We start from the raw sequence: 23349 nt of genomic DNA on the forward strand, positions 1-23349 counted from the left end.
TGTACTGCACTCTGATGGTTTTAACAATCAGAGAGTGCAGTACACAAAAATTGAAATATTTGCCTGATGTTCAAATGTTTTATTAAAGACAGTTAATACAAAATAAAACAAGAAAATCATCACAATGTTTTATTGAATGATCAATACATTGTTACCTCCGGTTCCTTCCCAGTTGCTTCCGGTGAAAAACAAATTGCGAGAAAATCTGCATACTGGTTGACTATTTACTAGTGTATATACTTGCCACTAGATGGCGGTAGGTAGATATAAGTTATGTCAGAGGTTCTTAAAATAAAATCTGACCAGTGTTAGCAAAGCACACTCGTTAAGAACGAATGACAACATTTGATGAACCAAATTCTTACATAACAATAAGTGGTTACGGTGTATACGTGCCGCATGTTTGTCTGTCTGTCTACTTCTTGCGTCCCCCTCTCTCCTTGACCTGCAGCTGTATGACGGCGCCCGGCGGCACGTTGTAGTACGCGAGGCTGTTGGTGTCCTTGAAGAACAGCCCCTGAAAATGTATAAACATACAGTTAGTAAATTACAATAAATTATTTTATTTATTGTAATTTTTTAGTTTGTATGTTTTTTATTTATTATAATGAAAAAAAAAACGGAACGGTTTTATATTGGACTGGACAGGGATCGCGTGCGACTGTGTGGAGACCGTCACTGAACCCTGATAATAAGACTAAACTTTGATTTTTAATTGCACAAAATTCTGACAGGCCGTGTCATTTATTGACATCTGTGTGTCAATAACTTTGCTATAGTCATAATAACTGTTATGTTACAATAAAATCGTTATTTCTATTCCAAAATTATCAATATATTTTTATGTTCAAGTTCTAAATCACTATAATTAAATATCATAATAATTAAGTGATATTTATCAGTTTTATTTTATTTACTTTTTTTTTGTTCAGATCAAAAACTATTAGGAATGCGTTTTGACTCAAAATTGTGACGTCACCGGATATTACTGTCATACAAGCTCCATATAGGTAAATTTTTGTTTTCGTCATTAGAAAGAAGATTTGACTAGTTGGAAAATAGCAGATAGAGTTTTAGATTGAAACATACCTCGTAGTGCAGCTTCTGCTTGGCGGTGGGCATGTTGGTGGAGCGCTGCAGCATGGCCTTGAGGTCGGCGACGGCGGTGCTCAGCGGCAGCGACAGCGCCAGCGCGCGTCCGTCCAGCCGCCACTCCCCCCGCTCCGGCTGCAGCGGCAGCGACACCTGCAACACCGCACTCAGTTTCATTTCTGTCTCTCTCTCTCTCTCTCTCTCATCTGAACATTGAACTTTTTCGGCCGTTGAGTATTTTTACCGGAGCGGGCTATTCGTGTTCTTAGCAACACTAAAACTAACATGATTACAGGGGAAGCGGAAGACCGAAATAGAGATGAATGGATTGCATGAGAGACGAAAGTGTTAGTCTCTGAGTCTGGATGGAACCTGTCTTAGGTTGATAGGAAACAGACTTATGGAAAGATAAGACATGCATAGTAAAAACACAAATCACAAGATATGTCATTTTTCCTGATTTTCCAGGTAGCTCCTCAATTTCCCTGATTCTACCTGACCACCTTCAGTTTTCCTGACTTTATAGAAAGTGGACCCCCATTGTTGTATGGTTGTTTTAAGTGGATATAGTAGCTGTAGGGCGTACCTGCAGATGCACAGCGCCAGGATGCCGCTTGAGCCAGACGTGGTCGGGCTCCAGCGCGTCCTCGCTGCGCATGCGCTTGCTGGGCGGCGCCTCGTCCTCCTCCACGCTGGGGGGCGCCGGGGGCGCCGCGCCCGCATATCCGAACGTGGGCGTCGGTATCAATGGTGGTCTGGGAGCCAACGGCGGCAGCACCATGAGCGGCGGCAGCGGCTGCAGCAGCACGGGGGGCGGCGCAGGCGCGGGCAGCGGACGCGCGGCCGCGGGCGGAGGCGGCCGGGGGGGAGCGCGGGAGGGGCCCCCCACCACCGGCTTAGGACCGATCTTCTCTTTCTCCTCGTCGGGAAGGAGGCCTTTGACCTGCCAGATACATAAAAAATATATGCTTTTTGGATATAGCTTTTTGAATAAATTGAAAGATACTCTACTAATTATGATTTCATTTATTATCAAAAAGGCTGCCTCAAATGCCCCGAAACATATTTTCGTAAATCGTCATAAATTCGCTAATTTTAATTAATAAAAAATAGTTTTTTCAGCCAAATTATCACATATAACAATTGTTAATCATTTCCAATAGTCTAGCTAATAAAACAGACAGCAAATAAGAAAAAAATGACAGAAGTAATTTTAAACATCTGGTAATTTTTCTAAAAACACATACAATCAAAAATACGTTATTAAAACACAAAGACAACATGTCCGCTACCTTGTGTATCTGCTGTATCTGGTCCTCGAGCGTGATGTGCGCACGCGCAGCCCGAGTGGCCGCCTCCACGCTGGACGTGTGTCCGTCCCACGTCACGCGGTCGTCGCGTCTCTTCTCCTCCTCTCCGATCTTCTTACCAATAGCTGTCTCCTCATCTCCCACACCGAAGATATCCGTACGACGTTCTGCGAGCTGGAACAAGAACATTATTATTTAACATCATGTTGACATTTTCCATGTATTATTTAGTTGTATTATTCTTTTTTCTTATCAAATGTATCGTAACACTGATGGCAGATCCTATTCAAGTCGCATTTCAATAATTAGGCATTATATTAGGTTGCAAAAGTCCTTAATGGCAATATTCCATTGTAGTAATCCATACATTTTTCTTTCACGTCAAACTGGAGTGAATTGAGGTGCTTTCGGGTGTGAAGAGCTGGAGTGTCTATAGGCTACTTTTTGCCGCGGTGGAACCGCGGGCAACAGCTAGTATCTCCATATTTCTAGGGTCTTCAAAACTGACCTGTTTAAGCGATGCCTCGATAGCGGCACCAGGGGCCAACGCCTCGTCCCTATCCGTGCGCTCTGCTGCAGCCCTGTCCCTCTGCTCCAGCCACCTCGGGTCCAACAGGCCGATGCGGACGTGATCCGCGACTTTGTTCGCGGGAATCTTCTCCCCCGTGATGGGAGACACGAGCCACTCCTCGCTGGCGGGCGCGGGCTGCGGCCGGTCGCGCTTGGGGTCGTACTTCTTGACGACCACGCGGTCGGGCCGCGGCGGCAGCGGCGGCTGCGGCGCCTCCTCGCCCGACGCCCGCGGCGGCGGCGGCGGCTCCGGAGGACCTGCCCAAAAACAATATGTTATTACTTTACATTATAAAACACGTCGGGAGGTCCTGGATTAAAAAAGAAATTGGAATGGAAAATTTTACTTATTATTTGACCAGGCGACAACATCTGTAGCTTAATAGTCATCATGCCTACTACACTGGTCTACCTTTTATCCTTGGTCAAGTCAAGACGGAAAATGATCTTTATCAGATTGACCTGTGTCTTAAATGTTTATTTACACGCAATAAAATATAGTAGTATCCACTCAATCTGCCTGACACAATGAGGATTAAATAATGTAATTCTTTTTTTAAGCATTATGCTTAAAAAAAGAATTACATTATTTCATATAAAAACAAAAAACTATAATGTTTGTTTTACCTTCGTCTTCCGAGGATGAGCTTTCTTCTTCCATATCCTGCACGCGGTTATCATCCGGGCGCTGCTGCTGTTGTGTCCTGTCTTCCATCTCGTCCAGGTCGTCATCATCCGACTCGGATTCCGACTCTGACTCGATCTGCATTTCTGTGTCATCGTCATCTTGATGTCCGCCGTCGTCCCCACGCTCTTGAGCCAACACCCGAGCGCCAACCTCTAAAGGAGTCGTTGGTGGCGGGAAATCTCCCGGCTCCCCAGCCGGGTAATCGACAGTTTCCACCACAACAAAGTCATGCCAATCAATAGAAGCATAAGCCAAACGCTCCTTCTCAATCCTCGCCTCATCAGCCACTTTCCGTCGCACCTGATACGAATGCCAAGCGGCACGGCTGCGGGCCTGGTCCAACACTCCATTCCTGACTTCTGAAGACAGTTTAGCGACCAATTCCTTTGGTGGCAAAAGAACTTTAGTATACTGCTCTAGGAGTCTTGTGAAGTATTGGAATAGAGAATGCTGGGGACGTAGGAAATCGAACTGATGGTTGCGCTCTTCCTTCTTCATTAAATCTGTGAGGAATTGACGGCCATTTCGGGCAACAAACTGTGCTGTGAGTTTGACAATATCTAGTTCTAGAGCAGATATGGAGGGGGGATCGGCGATGAACTCGAAGTCTGGTGGTGGGTCGCGCGGCGGCGGCGGCTCGGCGGGGACGGCGGCCTTGAGCAGCTCCTGCTGGCGCGCGGCGGTGGCGGGCGCCAGCATCGGCCGCGCCAGGCCGGCGGCGGGCGCGGCCACCGGCTCTGTGCCTACAATTCCAATTTCAAAAACCTTTATTGCTGATATATGGTTTGGATTTGATAATACCCTAGTACATTTTGCGCCTCACAATTGCTGCACATTTTATAAATTTCACCTAATTATAAATTCTCTAACATTCAGTGTTATATTGCAATCCCTGATCATCAACAGCCATTTAATATTACGTCCCCACTGTTGGAGCACAGGCCTACATTATGGATAAGGAATATGGGCCATTACATAAGACAGAATGTAGATTAGCATGTTATACAACAGCAAATACAAATATATGCAGGAGTTCAAGAAATTGCTTATTTGGCCACCCATCCAAGAATGGTCACATTGTGAGAGTGATTTAACCGTCATTATCACAGGCAGAGAGCGCTAACCATAACATTGAGCTCCTCCTTCAATCCGTGATAAATATTTGAAGTTATTAATTTTTAAACAAATTATAACTGTAAACACAGTTAAGAATCAAAGCATTCTACTTCTATAGACAAAAATAAGTAGTGAAACACTTACCCTTCCCTTCCCTGATTTCCTTGACTTTGTGCTGATAGTAGGCATGGTATGGGTCTCCAGAGTTCAAGAAATTAAACTTGGGATTTCCAAGCTCATTTTGCCTGATACGGGCTTCGAATTCTGGCCCATTGCGAGCAACAAAGCTGGCGGTCTTGTCGACAATGTCTAAGATAAGCAGTTAAAGAAATAATAATCCGTATAGTCAGGAATTAATTACAATTTTAATAAAATGCAACTCTATTTAGTGAATTGGGTTTTATTCTTACAAATACAAACCTACGTCTGATTTATTATAATTTTTTAGTCTGTATTTATAGATATCAACAGTTGCTCCAAATGATGACTGTGAAAGAAATAAAAAATTTAAAAGAAGGTTGCATAAACTAGAACAAAATATGTTCAGAGAACTGAGGGATTTTGGTTATATATATTTTATAAGTAGTTACGAAATATTTTACCACTATGTTACTGAAAAAGGATACTCCTGACTTCAGGTGGGGGATATATAATCCCAATGACCGGAGCCGGCGGCGGTGGGGGCTCCTCTGACGCAAGCTCAGGGCTTTGCCCCGGAGGGCCCATCACGTCTATCGACGGCATTATATGCCGTTAATACTTATGTCAAAGCTTCAATCAGTGTTTAGTATTTGTATAGGTGCTTAATAATTATGACAAAATTAAATATAGAAACGACTAGATAGGTAACTCGTGGAAAATAATAAACACGCTCATGAAGAAAAGAAGAACGCGTCAGGCAAAATCACAAATATAAATCAAATGTCAAATTTGACATTGACAGTTAAGTCTGTGTGACGTAAGGTCGATAATATGCATCGCATTATTTTATTACGAGAATTTAAAATTAATCGATTGCTGATTGTCTATTGCAGATATTGTTGTTTATTTCGATCTTCTGAAATTTCCTCGTTTTTATATCTGTGGAAATCTTCAAAAATGAGGAAGAAAAGTTTCAATTTAATTTTTTGTATAAATGTCGAACCAAAGAAACAAATCCAAATCTAATTATCTGCATTACTTATAAGTCCCCCAGACAGGGGTACCCGCTGGGTGTAGACACATTGGATAAGCTTATCCAAAATCTTTGTGTCGACAAATCATTAAAATCATTCATGCCGTACCATAAGTGATTTTGTACTTGTACCAGCTGCGACCCGTCCACCCACCAGTTCCAAACACCAGTGGGTCCACGGGGAATTACAAACTTTCTAACAAGTACCTACGGTTTTAGGTATGTAGGTACTACAGACCATTTCTTATGGGATACTAACTCAACGATATATATTTTATAACAAATACATATATAAACATCCAAGACCCGGGCCAATAAAAAAAGATAATTTTCCTTCATGACCCAACCGAGGTTCGAACCCGGGACCTTTCGGTTCAGAGGCAAGCATTTTACCACTGCGCTATAACCTTTAACCAACATTTAACACTTAGCCAGGTTAAATTGTCTGTGGTAGGTGGAATAGAGTTCCCTACGTCCACTAAAATCCATGTTGAAGATCCGTTGATGGATCTTTTCCTACTTTTATGTCCACTTTAATACATGATTCAGGTTTTTTTTTAAATTGATTTTTTAGAACTAAATTGCATTCTTGTCGCCAGAATACTTCCGATGAACGGTCTGCTCCACGTTCTTCTATGTTTAACTTCTATGTTGGCCTCGGATTTATAAAATTTAAGCATAGGTAGGTACTTTATCTTATTGACAGACACGATAGTGTACATACATCAAGTACGATAGTGAAAAAAATTACTTTAACTTAAAGCACCCTTTAACATTTTAAATAGTTTTATAATAGGGGCAGTCTTATGTATCGATCGAACCGCTTTTTCCACCAAGCACTCATAAAACAACAGTTTTATGAGTGAGTAGTACCTTAGTATAAAATCCTACAAGTGCGAAACACATTTCAAACTCAAATTGAAAAGTTTTATTAAAAGGAATGATTTTGAATTTACCATGACAAATAAACATATTTAGTGCTATCATCAGTGGCCGGCGAGGTGTTGTTGTTGTAGAAATAATACAATATGGTTCTGAAGTGGGCGCCGTAGCGAAGGCCGTAGTTGAAATACATTGAAGCGATGACAGTAAGCATATAGGTGATGACCCATAGCAGGAGAGCAATCAACAACATCCAAATGGTCGTTTTCAGGCGCCACTCGTCTGGCACGGGGCGAGTGAGTGCTATTTCCGTATTCTGTGGAACCTAAAGGGTTAGAAAATATGATCAAATTATTGTTAACTAGAGGTGTGTCCCGGATTCGCTCGGTTAAAACCATAGTAAAAAAGTTGTCACTCCAGAAGGTCGTCTATCTCGTTTATCTCTGTGCCAAATTTCTTTATCCATTACAAACAAAAATACAAATCTTTTCTCTTTTATTAAGTAGTATTGATTTATATCAATAATACTATCCTATTTACAATTCTGTATGGAATTTACATGAAATATCCAGTTTTCACAGGAAACTCAAAACATAAGGGTACTTCCGTTGACCTCAAATCATGAAATTTGGCATGTAGATAAAGGGAAAAATCCGAAAATGCGTTTATAAACGCATATTAGCGTATGCTTATTAAGGTACTTAGGTACCTACTCCTTTATTTTGTAAGCATATTCGGCGACCCAGCTTGTTATAATAGAAAAGAAGACTTACACAGCATACAATTTGTGGAGGGACCTTTTCTTCCTTCAAGTCAACCATGATTATTGTCGAATAAAATTTCGACAACGAATTTGAAATATTGTTTTTTGTTTATATGGAATTAAAATGTTTTAGAATAGAATTCTGGAAACTATTAAATAATTCGTGATCATTAATTTTATGACATATAAGTAAGTAAGCACATATGTGTCATACTATTAATGATCTCAAAATCTTAGTATCAAAGAGGATTTTTTAATTTGAATAGCAGCACGTCTAATTGTACACTGGACGTGGGTTACTTTCGTGATGAATAAAATTTGACAGTGTTCGGTCAAAAGAAAAAAATGCCTACTATGAAAAGAGGTTTGTAAAGAACATAATAGAAAATTAAGGCGATTACTCCTCGCACAGTGGCGCCACTTCAGATCTTATTAATTCAATTTTGTTATAATTTTTGATTAATTTCGAGGAAAAATTAAAAAATATACGAACAGATTATGCCAGAATTTTAGTAAAAAATATTATAGATTTCTCATGGAATTAGTAGAGTTCCATAGTCACAGTAGACTAAAAGGAATTTAGTGGCCACCGTTTTAGATTTATTCAAATGGAAAACTATACTTTCTAAAATTCTTTATGTTTAGAATAGAAATTGAAGATGGCGCTAGTAGGCATGCGGGGAGTAATCGCTACGTAGGATAGGTACATATTAGGTACTTGTACCTACCTGTATGAAACGTTGGTAGGTACATTTCTTATTAAAACACAAAGTATTCAAAAATAATTTAATTTAACAGGCATAAAGTAAACATCGAATAATATTTAACATAATTGATTTCATATGAATAGCTGCTTATTTATACTTATACATTGTGAAGTTAAATGTAGGTATATTCAATAAGCAAGACTAATCGTATAATATAAAAAATCTTACATACATTAATTTATTCACAATATTATATTTTTACGATTATTTATTATTTACGAGATAACCTAACGGCTAATTTAAAGCTAAAATATTTATTTCAAACTAATTGGCTTTATAACTAAATTGATATACCTAGTATTAAAGTCGACAGTTAAAATTATTTGAAAATCGATCTTCCCCCCCCCCCTCCGTCTCTAGCATTCTTACCTTTTCTGATCACAAAATTATTATCAAAACTTTTGAGTAGATATAAATACACAAGTTAATATTTTCTATAATTTCATTATCATAAAATATAAAATACTCGTACAAAACAAAACATAAATGAACGACGATGCGACTCATACTAAGTTCCGACTTGGTCGGCAACCCGCCAATAGAAAGAGATGCATATACGTAAATGAAAACTAAATTAAAAAATTAAGAAATCCTCTTATTTGCTAGAAAAGAGCTGACAAGTTCCCAAATGCTGAACGGACATCTCAAAACTAAGAACAAGAACTCGAGAACAAGAAATTCTCTTTTAAACAAAAAAGCTAGATCGAAACTGTTTCCGCTGTTGCTTGATGCTTGTTAAACATAACTCCGTCCTGTCATCGGGGTTTAAAGATAAATTAAAGCAGAACGATCTTCCTTCCCTTTTGCGGGCGCATTATTATCTGTGGGTCGTCTCGGTTACGTAGATATTATGGTACACGAACGTAAAGCTAGACGTAGAGGGTAGTTTAGTTGACGCCGTTGATGGAGGCGAGGTCGTCGCGCTGCTCGTACGAGGAGCGCGGCGTGATCTTCTCGCGCTCCTCGTTGCCGGCCAGGAACACGGCCAGGTGCTCCTGCCAGGCATCATGTGTCAATTTTACTCATATTTTATAACAATCAATAGTAGTATAATTCGCTGACACAATATACGACCTATAAGTTATATTTTATTATATGTATGTTGGTCTGTAAGGTATACCGATATTACCTATATGTGCCTATGTTGTTGTAACTGTTGTTTGAAATAAATAAAAAATAAATAATTAACCAGCTGTTTCGAACAAAACCGCCCGCCGTCATAGATGGGTTTACGCCGTAGATGGGTTTAAATATTTTTCCAGTTCCTGCTCAAAAAGTTCTACTATGAGCAAATATTGAGCGTAAACCTGCCTGCGGCAATTCAAGAATACCTAAAACGTTGAATACATAAAACGTGAAACAAACAAATAATGAAAGTTACTTTCGCATTGATAATATTAATTGGGACAGAAAAAATAGTCTCATAAAATTCTCACCAAGTAGGTCCGGGAAGTGGCCTGCAGTTGCTGAAGCAGGGCGCGCAGCCTGCCGCGCCACTCCCTCACCTCGGTCAGGGCGGTCTCCACTGGCATCGTCTGAAATGCCGTACCTAACTATGTACTTGTTTACACATTTTAATAGCTTAGCTGCAATAGCTTTAGCATCAGACCGAGCTGCACATTCTACCTTAACTAGTTGTTCTCCGCGAACTTAGCCCTCGCGAACGCAATATTTTTTTTACAAAATTGTGATGCTCTACGAACTTAAAAATTATATTGACAGATTCTACATACATTTTGAATTTCATCAAAATCAGACCAACGCTTCGAAAGTTATCGCATTACAAACATAAATACACAAATAATGTATTTTTGCCCCAAGTCGACTTGTAGACCTCGCTCGCTTCGCTCTCGGTGCTTCCGGGCTACATACACATGTAGCCCGGAAGCACACAGGTAGCAGGTTCTTTTCGACTTTAAGAATTGTTTGCATACCTACACAGGTATGCAAACAATTCTTAAAGTCTAAAAGAAAAAAACTTTACCCTTCTTTATTTGTACCGCCATCTAATTTTGATACAGGATACGCTGGGCCACTGCTCCGTAATTGTAAAAAAAGACCCGTTGTCGCGTATAGAGTATAGACGCGACAAAATAAATAAGTTCATCTCAACTCTCAGGACTGGACTCTTCCAGTAATCATATAGGTACTTTAGTAGGTGGCGTTCATACAGACACACATATAGATGTCTGTCTGTATGAACGCTATGAAATAAAAAAATACCATACGCATTTTTATAGGTTTTTCACCAAGTTTTAATAAGATATTAATACAGGATTATTTTATTATTTACCAGACCGAAGCCGAAACGGCCGGCGGCGGCAGTTAGTAAGCAAGAAATAAATACCTAAAATAGTAAGGACATACTTTTACTAAACACGACATCGTTTCCACAAATGCTCACATTGGGGCTAACTCAATCTGTATGATTTGACCTTATTCATACAGGTATTTATTTCTTGCTTACTAAATGCCGCCGCCGGCACATATTTGCACAGTTTTGTAGCTTAATTGCTTAGATCTCTAATGGAAAAGCACCCATACGATAAAAAGGTCGCTCAATGTGTACAATGTGACCTATTGTATAATACGACTCCGTGGTCTTATCATGTCTCAATCGTCACATTACGTTTTCACATCACAAAAACTAATTGTAAGCGGTCAGTTGGAAAGTAAACATTAGATACGATAATCACAAGAAAACTGTTTGTTTACGGCTAAATACAAGACGGTCACATGTCAGTCCGCTTGCTTGGGTGGCTAAAAGTTTTTATATTAGGATATGATGTAACAACTTTGTAACTTATTGATTAAATAAAGTACCTAAGCATATTCAAATCGTAGGCACATTTGATGGCCCCGATCGCCACGCCCGTCCGCCATCTAGAGATCCTGGGTTCGATTCCCAGCGCGGCGAATATTTCCAAACTCTTGATCAGACGCTGCCCGTGAGGGATAAATACATGAATGCGTTATATTATGTAAATAGTTTTATCCTCGTTTCATTACCTTTAGCAGGGCGTCCGCTGCGGAAGATAGATGGCTGCTCACAACTGATAGCCCTTGACGCACGTTCCTGTTGAGAAATAATAAACATCATGATAGCCATTTTAATGGAGGGTGAATAAGGAGAATGGTTCCTAATGATTCTTGGGACTCACTTACGGGCAGATGTAGATGACAGCTCTTCTTCCATGCCAGTCTAGAATCAATACTGTGCAATTTATTTGACAACTAAGAAGGCTGGAGACCGTACGAAGTAAGAAACATTATCCTCACATAATATAAAACAAAGTCCTCTGCTGCGTCTGTCTGTCTGTTCGCGATAAACCCAAAAACTACTGCACGGATTATCATGCGGTTTTCACCAATAGATAGTGTGATTCCTGAAGAAGGTATTATCTTTCAGTTTTACCCAAGCAAAGCCGGGACAGGTCACTAGTCAATTATAAAGCAGTCTCTGAATTCCAATTCTACTTGGCGGGGAAAGCAATCAGATGAGCAGTAAAGAGGGCTGAATCAATACGACCCGAAGAAATTTACATATAGTTTGAACACGTATCAAATACCTTGGCAAATCTGTGTGCGTGTAGTTGACGAGATGAACCACTTTCCTTGCGGTCTCCCTGGCCAGGAGTACCGTCAGCTCTTCGAGCGTGGCGGGTCTGGCTTGGTTCTCAGGCTCTGGACGGCTGAGCGATGCGTACAGGTCTTTAGCTTTCTTCCAGGCTAAAGCAGGGTCTGTGGCCACCTGGGAAAGTAAGTTTATGGTAATTATAGATAACAAGATACATCAGGGAACTTATTATAACTATCTTAATATTTTTTATTGATCGGGAGCAGTATTCTAAATAAGTGTTCGTTGACAGCTCCGCCAGCTAGACCAGCACGTGTATCTGCTCCTTGATGGCCTTTGCCTCGACGAGGGCCTGTCTGGTCAGCCGCCGCTGCAGTTTGCCGATTGCCGCGCCCCGTGTTAAGTGTAGTGGGTTACTGAGACTTACCAGTTCCGCCACGTAGACCAGCACGTGTATCTGCTCCTTGATAGCCTTGGCCTCGGCGAGGGCCTGCCTGGTCAGCCTCCGCTGCAGTTTGCGCCGCAGCCGGGCCCCGTGCTGTACAGCTTGCGCCGCGCGCGCTCTTCCAGATTCTCCCTCCACATCCGCTTCCGGCCCCGTCACTATGATCACCACTATTTATTTTATTTATTTTTAGATTTATTTCATTACACTTTAATATGGATATGATATGTAATGTTACTAGCATTAAGATGTGCATCCGTGTTTCATTACCTACATAAAACATTACTGACAAGAGCAATCACAATAAACAAAAAGAAGAAATATCTAGTCTGCTATACGTAATGTTTTTGTATTGGATGGACTTGAAGTAAAACACAACAAAAAAACGAAGTAAAACAAAAGACGCACGCCTTCATTAGTAGATCATACGAGTACATTCAAGATAGTGTGGTTTTTGGAGGACGCTTAATAGACTGCGATCCGAAGAGCTAGATGGGGATACTGTATCACCCCTTCACTTTCGAACAGGCATGCGGCCCACACGATGGTAAGTGGTCACCACTTGCAACACCAGGGGTGTCACAAGCGCGTTGCTTATTTCAACGCTTAAAGAAAAAAAAGTCTATTGGAACAGGACAAACAAAATAAGAACATTAACGATCGGTGACTTATCTATAGTTTAAAACTGTGTCACCAGAAACCTGTAATGACCAGATACTGGAATTAACATCAGAAATCATTGAGATTCGAATATACGACACCCAAGGTTAACATTGAACTATAATCGAAGGAAATTAAGCACTGTGGCCACGATAACATTATTATATCAATCGATATTAGTCTTATCAATCATTTGCCTCGAAAAAAAAGTAAGTACATATTTAAAATTCCACAAAAACGAATGAATACTTACCTATAGTAGATACTTACCTACATATTTTTGCAGCTACCTATATGGAGGACGTATTTAGGTAACATCGATACGATTGAGGCCAGAAAAACAACCGTCTAGCCGCTTCCTAGCCAGAATTTACTGCACAATAACTGTGCAGGACATAGATAGAAGTTAATTAAGTGGCACTATTTAGAAGTTATCGTCGTCCACAGTCCGGGGCCAGAGATAAAGCTAATTTGTCACACACGGAGATAACGGATGCTGCACTTGTCTATGGTGATCTCACCAAAAGTTCCGGAAATCTAATTTTAACTTGTGATAAATAAAAATTTTAAACCGCTTGGCTTGGCCAGTTGAAGAAGAATTTATACCTCTAAAATGCATTTGCCTAGTCAGTTTGAATGGTGACATCAACGCGGATGATTGGTGACTTCGTGACCCAGCTCAACTGTCTATACTGTATCCCTCCACACCACCCAAACATTATTTAGGATCATAGGATGCAAAGACAGCGTTATCTACTTAAATAGAACACTGTTTTTGCATTGGCTTGGCAAATAACTAAACAAATGGACAAAGTACAAAATAAGGTATTTACCTATTTAAGGGACGCATGTCGATACCTAATACTTTAAATAGGAGATAGATAATCTCCAATTTGATGTAGATTTAAAAAAGAAAAGTTAGAAAATATACTACTTATATAAAGTAAATAAGAACTAATATGCCACCAGAATGCTCTATGAATTTAAATACTTCCATTACTTTTTATTCAACGTCATATCTTTTCTTGTATAAATATGAGTTATTCTGGTTTGATCCATAAGGGATCAGATATTTTTTATTCTTATTTTATACTCCGTTTGGATCCGCTGAATTTTTTAACACATTTTTAAAACAGTCGTTTGCAGGTGCAGACCGGACTTTAAAAATAATAAATGTCGGCAGTGGATCCGTTTTTGGATCAGACCGCAATAACTCATCGATATTTATTGATTCCTCCAGAATCTGAACGATTCACTTTTTGGAGTGCAGCTAAAATAGCCTTGGTTTATCAGGTATTTAGTGGCAAAGGTGTATTGATGTACCGGCAGTGTCAAAATGTTAATGGTGGTCCTGATAATATTAATTGGACGGAAAGTCATCGATAAAACCCACAGACTCGTGACTCGCAACTTGACTTCTTTATAGACCTAGTATCTACTTGTCTACGTTAAATTATTTCCGATTGTCTCCTTTGTATATAATTAGCTTTTAGATATAGGTACTATATAGGTATACTATACTATCTAGGTACAAATGGTCCACCACATACTTAGGTACCTTATACCTATTTTCTTTTTAAAGTTACGAGCAGTGTAGAATCTGTCGGCACAATGTTTCTCATCATTATCATGCATTTAAGAACAGAGTAGTCGGTGGAGCAGCCTCCATTTATATCTTCCTCTGCCATCGATTTTACCTCCCTGTACGACACGAATTTTGCCTTTCCTTTCAACTGATCCATGAATGCCTTTCGTGCAATGTTTCTAATTTGCTCAATTTGAAATATGTAAAATAGATTGAATTAACAAAAAAATTTTATCTAATCAATTTGTTTCGGAAATGTTCATAAAGAATATCGTGATTATACGAAGATAAGATTCAATTTAAATAAATATTGATGAAGACGCTGATAATTGCCGGAATCACAGCAAAACAAATTATGTACTTGTTTATAAAACCTTACCTTTAAAAAACCATATTCTAGTGGTATTTACATACTACATGGAACTATAGTTTCATAGATAATGAAAACCATATTTTTTTAGGTTTTATTACATGGAAATAAATACTTATATATAATGTTAATCTTAATGGAGTAGTTATCCTGAATTTTCAAAATGTTCAAACTTAAACCAAATGTTCAAACCTTAGTACACCTAGATCATTTGAAGTACCCATACAACGAAGACTCGTTAAATTCCTATTGTTTACTCTTTTGCCCTAAGTTAGGCACCACATTAAGAGGTGGTTCTTTCGTTCAATCTTTTCATGAAAGATATAGAATTCGAATTAATGGATTCCAAGCTACTTTTGTTTCGCCTTCAATCCACCGGTGGATTAATGGATATACAGATAGTTGTTGTTTCGGTGGCGATGTATTGGTCCTTCATAAATATTGCCGAAAACACACGTAAGAAGACGAAGAATGGATACAAAGGTAATAAAATGAAAAGTTATCTCACCATCGTTGGCATCCTGGTGGTCAGGCGGCAGGTACTTGTCCACGTACTTGTCGGCGGTGGTGAGGGCCCTGTCCAGAGCCGTGGCCGTCACCGCGGTCACCCTGGAGTCCAGGACCGCGGTGCCGAGCTGCTTGACCGAGTCCGCGCGACGGAGCACGTACTGCCGGGTTTCGGAGTACATCTGGACATTATAATGTAGTTTGTGGCTTCTTGATATATTACTAAGTATAATATTTGATATGAAAACGTACCTTTTTTTTTTTAAATTTAAAATGGCAGCAAGATATTTCCCATACTAGAATCATCTGTTACTTTGAAATATTTTTTTTGCGTCATTTAGCTCACCGTTTGTGGAGGCAGGTATATCGAAGGAACGGTCTTCTCGACGATGTCCAAAGACCTGCAGAGGAACTTGTCCAGCTGATGGATGGGTGTCTCCAACAGCATCACAGCGGGGAGGGCCAGCTGTGCGCCGGTCGCTAGGGACTTCTCGCCTATGTTGAGGTACCAGCGGAACAAGGGATTTGATTCCTGGTGGGGAATCAATACATAGTATAAAACAAATCGCCCTACGCGTCTGTTTGTTTCTAAGCTTTCTTCTTTTAACTCACGCAACGGATTTTAATAGTGATCTATTAAACAATTTATTACGCGTACACTTTCATACAAATATGAGTATAATTTCTTCCAGTGAAACTATCATTTACCCAATAGCGTAGGCTGATAGGCGTAATACTTGAGGAAGATACAACATATATTGTTGCATTTATAGCATGCATACACAGCATGGATCTATCTAATGGGTAAGGTCAAATGTCCAACGGTTACAACCATAGCTCCGAAATCACCGAAGCATCAAGGAGACGCTTCTAATCACCCGGAGAAATGATAGCCGGCTTATCAGGGGTCACGCTGGTACTTCTCTGGTTTGTCGATATGACTCACGATTAAGTAAACTACATACAAAATTAAATGAAATATTTTGGGTAAATCGCAGATAGTTTACTGTTTAAACTTTCAGCGAAAAGGACGAGAACTTAAATAAAATATGACTGAAGTAATGAGATAATGGAAGATTTGCAAAATTTTGTGAAGTTTCTTTTTGTTATTTACAATAGGGTTGCAGAAAATAGTCACGTACCTTTATCCTGTGGTAGATCTTCTCAGTGACGTCGATGCCGGACTCAACAATGGGGATGGCGACCACGCGAGACACCGCCTCCAGTCGCAGCGTCGGCTTTTGTACAGTCGGCACTAGAAATTAGAAAATATCGTCAGTAATCATTTTATTCCTCACACAAAAATCTTACGAATATATATTAACAGATATGTTTTTAGTTAGCATGGATTTGAGTTTAATTTATATTACAAATTTATACTATAACACGCGACTTTAACACTAGATTAACTGGCCATACGAACAATTTAGTACAAGTACTCATAACACTTAATACCTATCTAATTCCAAATAGAGTACGGGAAATAGCGAAGCGGGGAGGGAATTCTAAATGTTACTCGTTAGCAACAATCGAGAGGTGCAATAAGGATAGGTAGTTATAACATGTGACTTGCAACTTTATTTATAAGAAATGCTTTCCGACTATGGTATGTAGCTTATAATTGCGCAAAATGGATTAAAAACTTGTTATTAGCTTAAAGAATTCGGCGTGCTATAAATAGCCGGTTATATCACCGTTATCAGGCGCCCGCCACGGACCGGGGCGCATCCAACGCTTTATTACATTATTTGCAATAAGTAAAGCTTCTAGAATGTTAAGTATTCATAAACAAGGTGTTTTTAGTACTTAATTAAAACTGATCGAGGGTGTTAATATACTTAATACTGATTTGTACAGAGTAACAAGTTCACATAAGAAATTGTAAATCTAAATATAAATCTTTTTTTAGTATTCGGATCAGAATATAGAATATACCTTCAATTATTATGACGAAAGTAATTCTAATATGAAGATTAATATGATATAATAGTAAGATACGAGTTTATTAGAATACACAACATATATACAAATACATACCCATTGGTGGGCTCCCTAGGCTATGATTTACTGCTTGCAAATATGCCTCAGCCCTTTTAGCAATGGATCCCTTAACTTTTTTATTAACACCAAAAGCACACGAACCGTTAAATGATTTTTTGTACACATCTCCATTCCCCGCCATTTTGGTTGTCACTGTTATTTTCGCGCTATACTCGAACGTCATTTATTTTTTATGAATTTAAATTTAGAACTGTTTAACTTTTAATTTAAGCGATCGATGTAGCCAGCCAATTCTCACGGCGCCAAATGAACATGTATTGTGATATATTAAGTGATCAGGGGTTATCGGGTTTTAAAACATCAACATCTTTAATGAGACATATTATTAAAGTACAAATTAAGAATTAGGTCATCGACTTAATTGGAAATGACATATCTGCACTAACTGACACATATTAACGGCTAGCTGCTGGCCGCTATATATCACTCTCCGGCCACCTCTAACTATCTCCGCACCGAAAATTAGGTACCTCAATCCAATTCTCTATTTTGACGTGAAAGAAGGACAAAACAATAAATAGAAAAACACATTTTCAAATATACTATGACATTTTCATGAATTAATATGGATGCTGAAGCAACTAACTTTAAAAATTTTCACGAAAAATATTGGGAAGCAAAATAACTAGGTAACTAAAACTACTTACATTATAAAAAGAGTTGTATTAAAACTATTTTTCTCTAAAAAATTAAATACCCAATGCTTGATCACAAAACTTACTAAATTGATGCAACTTGCGCTTTGAAAATCGGCGGCAGACTTCGTTTTAAGTAAATTTTAGTGATGTTCATCAAATTCAAAATTCAAGTTAAATAAAGAACTTTGAATTTTATGTTGCATAGGTCATAAGATAATTATAAAAAAAATAAAAAATCGTCAAAGCACGGAAAGTTATCCTAGTCGAAGCACACGTAGCTATGCTACGCAGATGCTACGATAATTTACTAATGTTTGAAACTCGTAAAGAGTGTTAATTGTTTACTTTATATCTTAGAAAGGATTTTTATGTACCTATATAGGTACATAAAAATCCTAAAAAAAGCGATATCGCTTAGATTAGAAATTAATATGTCACATATTAAATTGTGACGTTCCAAGTAAAAGGTTATTACCGCTGGGCAGATATATGTAGCTTCAGAGATATTTGATATTTTGTGAAAACAATTGGCATTTTTAATAGGTTTTAATGCAACATTAAAATGGCTACGTTTTACAAACGTGTAAATCATGTACACAACGTGACAAAACTGCAATTGTATGTTTAGCAACTAGAAATCTGATTATTACAGTTTAAACTTTCAATGTCTGTTTCCCAACAATTTGATTTTTTGTAAGTGTGAACTTTGATTTTTTTTCCAATAAATATAATTAAAGTTAATTATTGTTTTTATTCCTAACTATTTAACTATCTAAATATTCCATCCAAATATTCAATACCACCCAAGTGGTACCTAAACTCTTGAAACGCCACATAAGTATATGTTTGTAAATAATAAAAATTCGTTTATTACATAATCCTAATAATGGCGTAGCCCTCTCGTAGACCCTCTACGATGTGCTACGAAACGATATTCCATTTTTCTAAGCCATAGATAAAATAAATATATGTTAAGCTAAGCTGACTGATGTTAGTGGTTTTGTACCAATTGGTATAGATTTAATTACTTTTGCAAGCTTGTACAGCTTTTATCTAGTGTCTATGTTCAGTCTGTCTGTCGGTGTGTCTGTAATCAAATCTTGAAAGTTAAATTTCAGATACTTCCGCGTGCTCTATAGAGGTATTTCCACGTCAGTTCCCATGAGTTTTATTATAAGCATGATATGTTTCATGTAGGATCGGCTCCCAAAAAGGGAGCCCTTAATCAGTTACACGGGCATAGTATTTTTTTGTCATGTTTACAACAAGATCTCTGTGACGACAAGTAATAAGTTAGTTTCAAAAAATATTTTTCAAAAAAAATAGTACCCACGTGACATAAGAAACTTTACAGACAAATTTTCCACGTCATTAGATGTATCAAGACTTGTGCTGACTTACAAGTACGTTCAAAACACGCCGATACTGTATCGCTAAATATTACAATCACAATGTAAATAACTCCTCCCGGAACCGGATGTTATCGATAAAGGTGGATTCTTCTACGCCTTGCAGGCTATCCATCCTAAACTAAATTGCTAAGCGGCACTACGATGCCGCTAAGCAATTTAGTTTAGTATGGTTAGTGTAAAACGCATCTTTAAACCTATGGAACGGATTTTGAGGCAGGTTTTTTTAAATCTATATTATAAAACTCTTGCGTTACTGAGTGACTGACTGACAGAAAACGCACAGCCGAAACTACTACGCGTATAACGCTGAAATTTGGTGTGTAGGTTCCTAGGACAGTGTAGGGAAGCACTAAGAAGGGATTTCCTGAAATTCCCGCGGGAAACTGATTTTTACTCACATTCGAAGTTGTGGGCAAAAGCTAGTTTAAAGTATAAAGTGATTCAAGAAGAAGGTTTATGTGAAGCCGGAACGGGTCGCTAGTTTTTAACATAATAAGTAAATATAAATATCTATTTAAGGATGTATATTTATATCAAATAGTAAGATCGAGACTTGTTAATTTGAAAAAGATAATTTTCTTGCCCTTACCGAGCATCGTACCCGGGACGTTTGTAGTATGTAGAAGGGCATAGGGTACTTCTCATCCCGGAAAAATAAGCCGCGCGCAACAGCTAGTACTCGTATGTATATAATTCTTACTTCTTTATTTTTAATTACTTTAATTTATTCAAACAGATATTGTAAAATATTAGGCAAAAGAAGAATTAGTTTTTTTTTTATTTAAATAAGAATTAAACATTTAAGGGTGAATTTCACGAGCGTTTTGAACACCGCCGCGGCCAGTTTTTATTAAATTGCACCATACACCAGTAATCAATTTAATTATCCTATTTTATAAATAAGTAAAGTACAATGGTAATTTTATAAATGTTTAATTAAAAATATATATATTCTTAATTTTAAAAAAATTGCAACACGATGAAACGCGTCGTGAAATTCACCCTTAACCATATTACATTTAATACTTTAACAGTAAAATTGTAGTAAATTATATTGTATATAACGATATTACTTAAAGCATAAAATAACGGACAAATAAACCAGATAGAACAATACTGAACGTAATAAAGCACCTTACTCGAAGTGAATATTATAAAATGATTATTCACTTGTTTATTAAAATAAATGAAGTCGTTTTGTTTTTTTATTACAGCGAGCTTATCTCCACACAATTTATCGAAGTCAACCCTTGAACTTCCATTCATTCCAATCAAATAACGCACGTATGTATGAAAGAAATGTTTTTTATTTATTTATTGATATGTAATAAATATAATATATTCTTATAATAATCAAATTTTAAGCAGTCACGATTAGAAGGGTCGACGAAACGAAGAATTAAATATTGAAATCAAACTTGTGTAAATTAATTGTGATAAGTATTCAAAACAATTAAACACAACTCTCTCATTCATCTTCGCGTGTTCCCGGATTCATTCGACGTTGTAACGACGCTAGTCCTAAGGTCAATGTCAAAAATTATCCTTTCGCTGAAGGCTGTGATTTTACGACACGCCGTCCTGCCTGACGTCAATCGTCCTTGGGAATGCTATTGCTACCTTCAGTTGTCAAGGCTTTATGTCCCTTGGCTGCCTCGCACGATATCCACGCAGTGGTCCTATTCTAGGGCCACAACCGTAGGGAACCACAAGCCACAATCCAAAGAAAAACCCTGAACACATAGCAAATATAATGATTATAAACTAAAACTCTAAAATATACTTCATGATTATAAACTTTTAGTACAAAATTCACTTTTGGTTTAGGAGGGTAATCAAAGTAAGTATGAGTAATTTCTTAACGGTTAAAAGCTATGATTAAAAAAATAAAGTTGAAGTAAATGATCACATCTAATTTGTATGGAAATATATATCACGGTCATACTGGAGAACTTTGTACTTACTTAATTTTGGGACTTCAATCTCAACTCCAGTTCACACTTGGCCACGAGTTTTACGCCTACCTACTTTCCATTCTAATTAAAAAGTTACTGCTGCATGGACATTTTATTCCTATTTCTGATGTAACCATCTATTATCTTTACAAATTAAATTATCTATTCCTATAATAACCAAGTTATTGCATTAAAATTCATTAATTAAAACACTACCGCTTTACTAAAATCTAACAAACACTACGTCCAATTCTATGCGACTGGGAATATTCCACAGATTTCAGAGTAATAAATCTAATAAAAGTCTTAATTTTATGAATAAAATTAACGAATAAATTACTTACTTGTTTGAATCGCGCGTGGATGTTTGTCAGCTGAGATACGGCCGGTCCGCGAGTCACTGAGAGATATGAGACGCGCAGGAGACGAATGCCCGAATGCTGTGTATTGTGTGTTGCCCGGGGCGTAGCGGGGATGATGCTAAAGTGCAAAGCGGTCACTCTCAATGATCAAAAAAATAACTGCACAGATTTTTTAAATCCACGTGCCAAATCGCCTGAAGTGTCCAACTGTAATTAATATATATATTACAAACATCGTAGTTTGATACCTATTTTTATCGATCTGTTGGAGGGATTTTTAGAAAGGGACGAAAGTGTTGAATGGACAAGCGGGGAAGAGAACCATTGATTTGACTGTGTTTTGCGTGTGTACACACGCAAATTTTTAGTTTCAATGCAGTTGCGATTCAAAGTTTAACTAATAGGTAATAATATTAGCTCAAAATAAGTTTTTCATGTTTACCTATAGAATATGACGAAAAACACAATTAATTTAGAAAGTTGTTGCTATTTCGTTAGTTTTAACGAGGGCCACTGAGTAATTGTTTACATACCTAGATCTAGGATCATAAATAGATCAATAAGTACCTACCTACCCAAGTGTTGTAAATGGGTGCCCTTTGATTCGTTTAAAATTATTGTTTCTAATTTCACTTCGTCAAACCTTATTAGCCTAAATTCACAACGCACAATTATTATCTAGTCTAATAGATTTTCCTGCACTTTAATAATTTAGCCTTATAATTGTTAGCTACAATTTTAAAATCTCTATTGTAAGACAACCTAAAATTGTTTGGAATTTATTTCTTTAGACTTAATAGTAACCTAGTTTAATAATATTTGAGACAACATTCTCATATCAAATGTATGTAATAATGATTTCGAAATGTACTGCGACAGGTGCTGCCCCCCTGCACGGGGGCTTCGGGGGGCAGTCCCGGGGAGCCCCCCGCAATAAAAAAAAAAACATAGATAACAAACCTAGCTTTGTCGGTTAGGTTAGCTTAGTATTGTGAACACACCAAGCGGAGCGAGCGGAGCTTCAAACTATGCCAACAAAAGTTAAGATTGTTAGGTTTGGATATGTGTCCAAAAAGTTAGGTGAGGTTGGGAAGAGCCTATACTTACTGCATGGTAGGTAAATAAAGATTATTACACAATAAAGTAAAGTAGGTGTTATACTATCATACTTAATTGTTTATTGAGAAACATAATTAAACCATTATGAATATTAGAAGTAATTAATTATTTGAACTACTGACTAATTTGGGAAGTAAATGAACGACGATAAAATGTTAGGGGAATCAAAAATAGTATATATGTAATATAATATATGAATTTATGTTCCAACCTAAATTAGTAATACAAAATAGAGACCCTTATTATACTGTAATTACCTATGCTGTATACGTAATCGTAATGTCCACATTACTCCG

General features: G+C 37.9%; 2 protein-coding genes and 1 long non-coding RNA gene across 9 annotated transcripts; all 3 read right to left on the reverse strand.

Moving 5' to 3' along the window:
• Positions 1–116: 116 nt before the first annotated feature.
• Positions 117–5695, reverse strand: Sf3a1 (Splicing factor 3a subunit 1). Its single transcript, XM_053749440.2, has 8 exons — positions 5403–5695; positions 4921–5085; positions 3600–4403; positions 2911–3230; positions 2385–2576; positions 1679–2035; positions 1090–1245; positions 117–517 (listed from the first exon to the last, which is right to left on the reverse strand). Exons 1-8 carry the CDS (start codon positions 5518–5520, stop codon positions 416–418), a joined length of 2214 nt encoding a protein of 737 aa, XP_053605415.1. The 5' UTR covers positions 5521–5695; the 3' UTR covers positions 117–415.
• Positions 5696–6863: 1168 nt separating this feature from the next.
• Positions 6864–8072, reverse strand: LOC128672407 (uncharacterized). Its single transcript, XR_008404960.1, has 2 exons — positions 7606–8072; positions 6864–7157 (listed from the first exon to the last, which is right to left on the reverse strand). It is a non-coding gene; the product is annotated as an uncharacterized LOC128672407 (long non-coding RNA).
• Positions 8073–8367: 295 nt separating this feature from the next.
• Positions 8368–22073, reverse strand: Lsd-1 (Lipid storage droplet-1). 7 transcript variants are annotated; one of them, XM_053749539.1, is made up of 9 exons: positions 21917–22073; positions 16649–16761; positions 15853–16038; positions 15508–15667; positions 12367–12542; positions 11932–12113; positions 11372–11438; positions 9799–9897; positions 8368–9357 (listed from the first exon to the last, which is right to left on the reverse strand). In XM_053749539.1, coding segments are annotated over exons 1-9 (1092 nt in total). In that variant the 5' UTR covers positions 21918–22073; the 3' UTR covers positions 8368–9249. The 7 variants fall into 7 exon arrangements, with proteins under 7 accessions (XP_053605514.1, XP_053605513.1, XP_053605512.1 ...); XM_053749538.1 differs by having other exon boundaries at positions 15508–15688; XM_053749537.1 differs by having other exon boundaries at positions 12367–12554; positions 15508–15688.
• Positions 22074–23349: the final 1276 nt, after the last annotated feature.

Source organism: Plodia interpunctella, chromosome 9 (assembly GCF_027563975.2).
Source record: "Plodia interpunctella isolate USDA-ARS_2022_Savannah chromosome 9, ilPloInte3.2, whole genome shotgun sequence".
In the NCBI taxonomy this organism is placed as follows: domain Eukaryota; kingdom Metazoa; phylum Arthropoda; class Insecta; order Lepidoptera; family Pyralidae; genus Plodia; species Plodia interpunctella.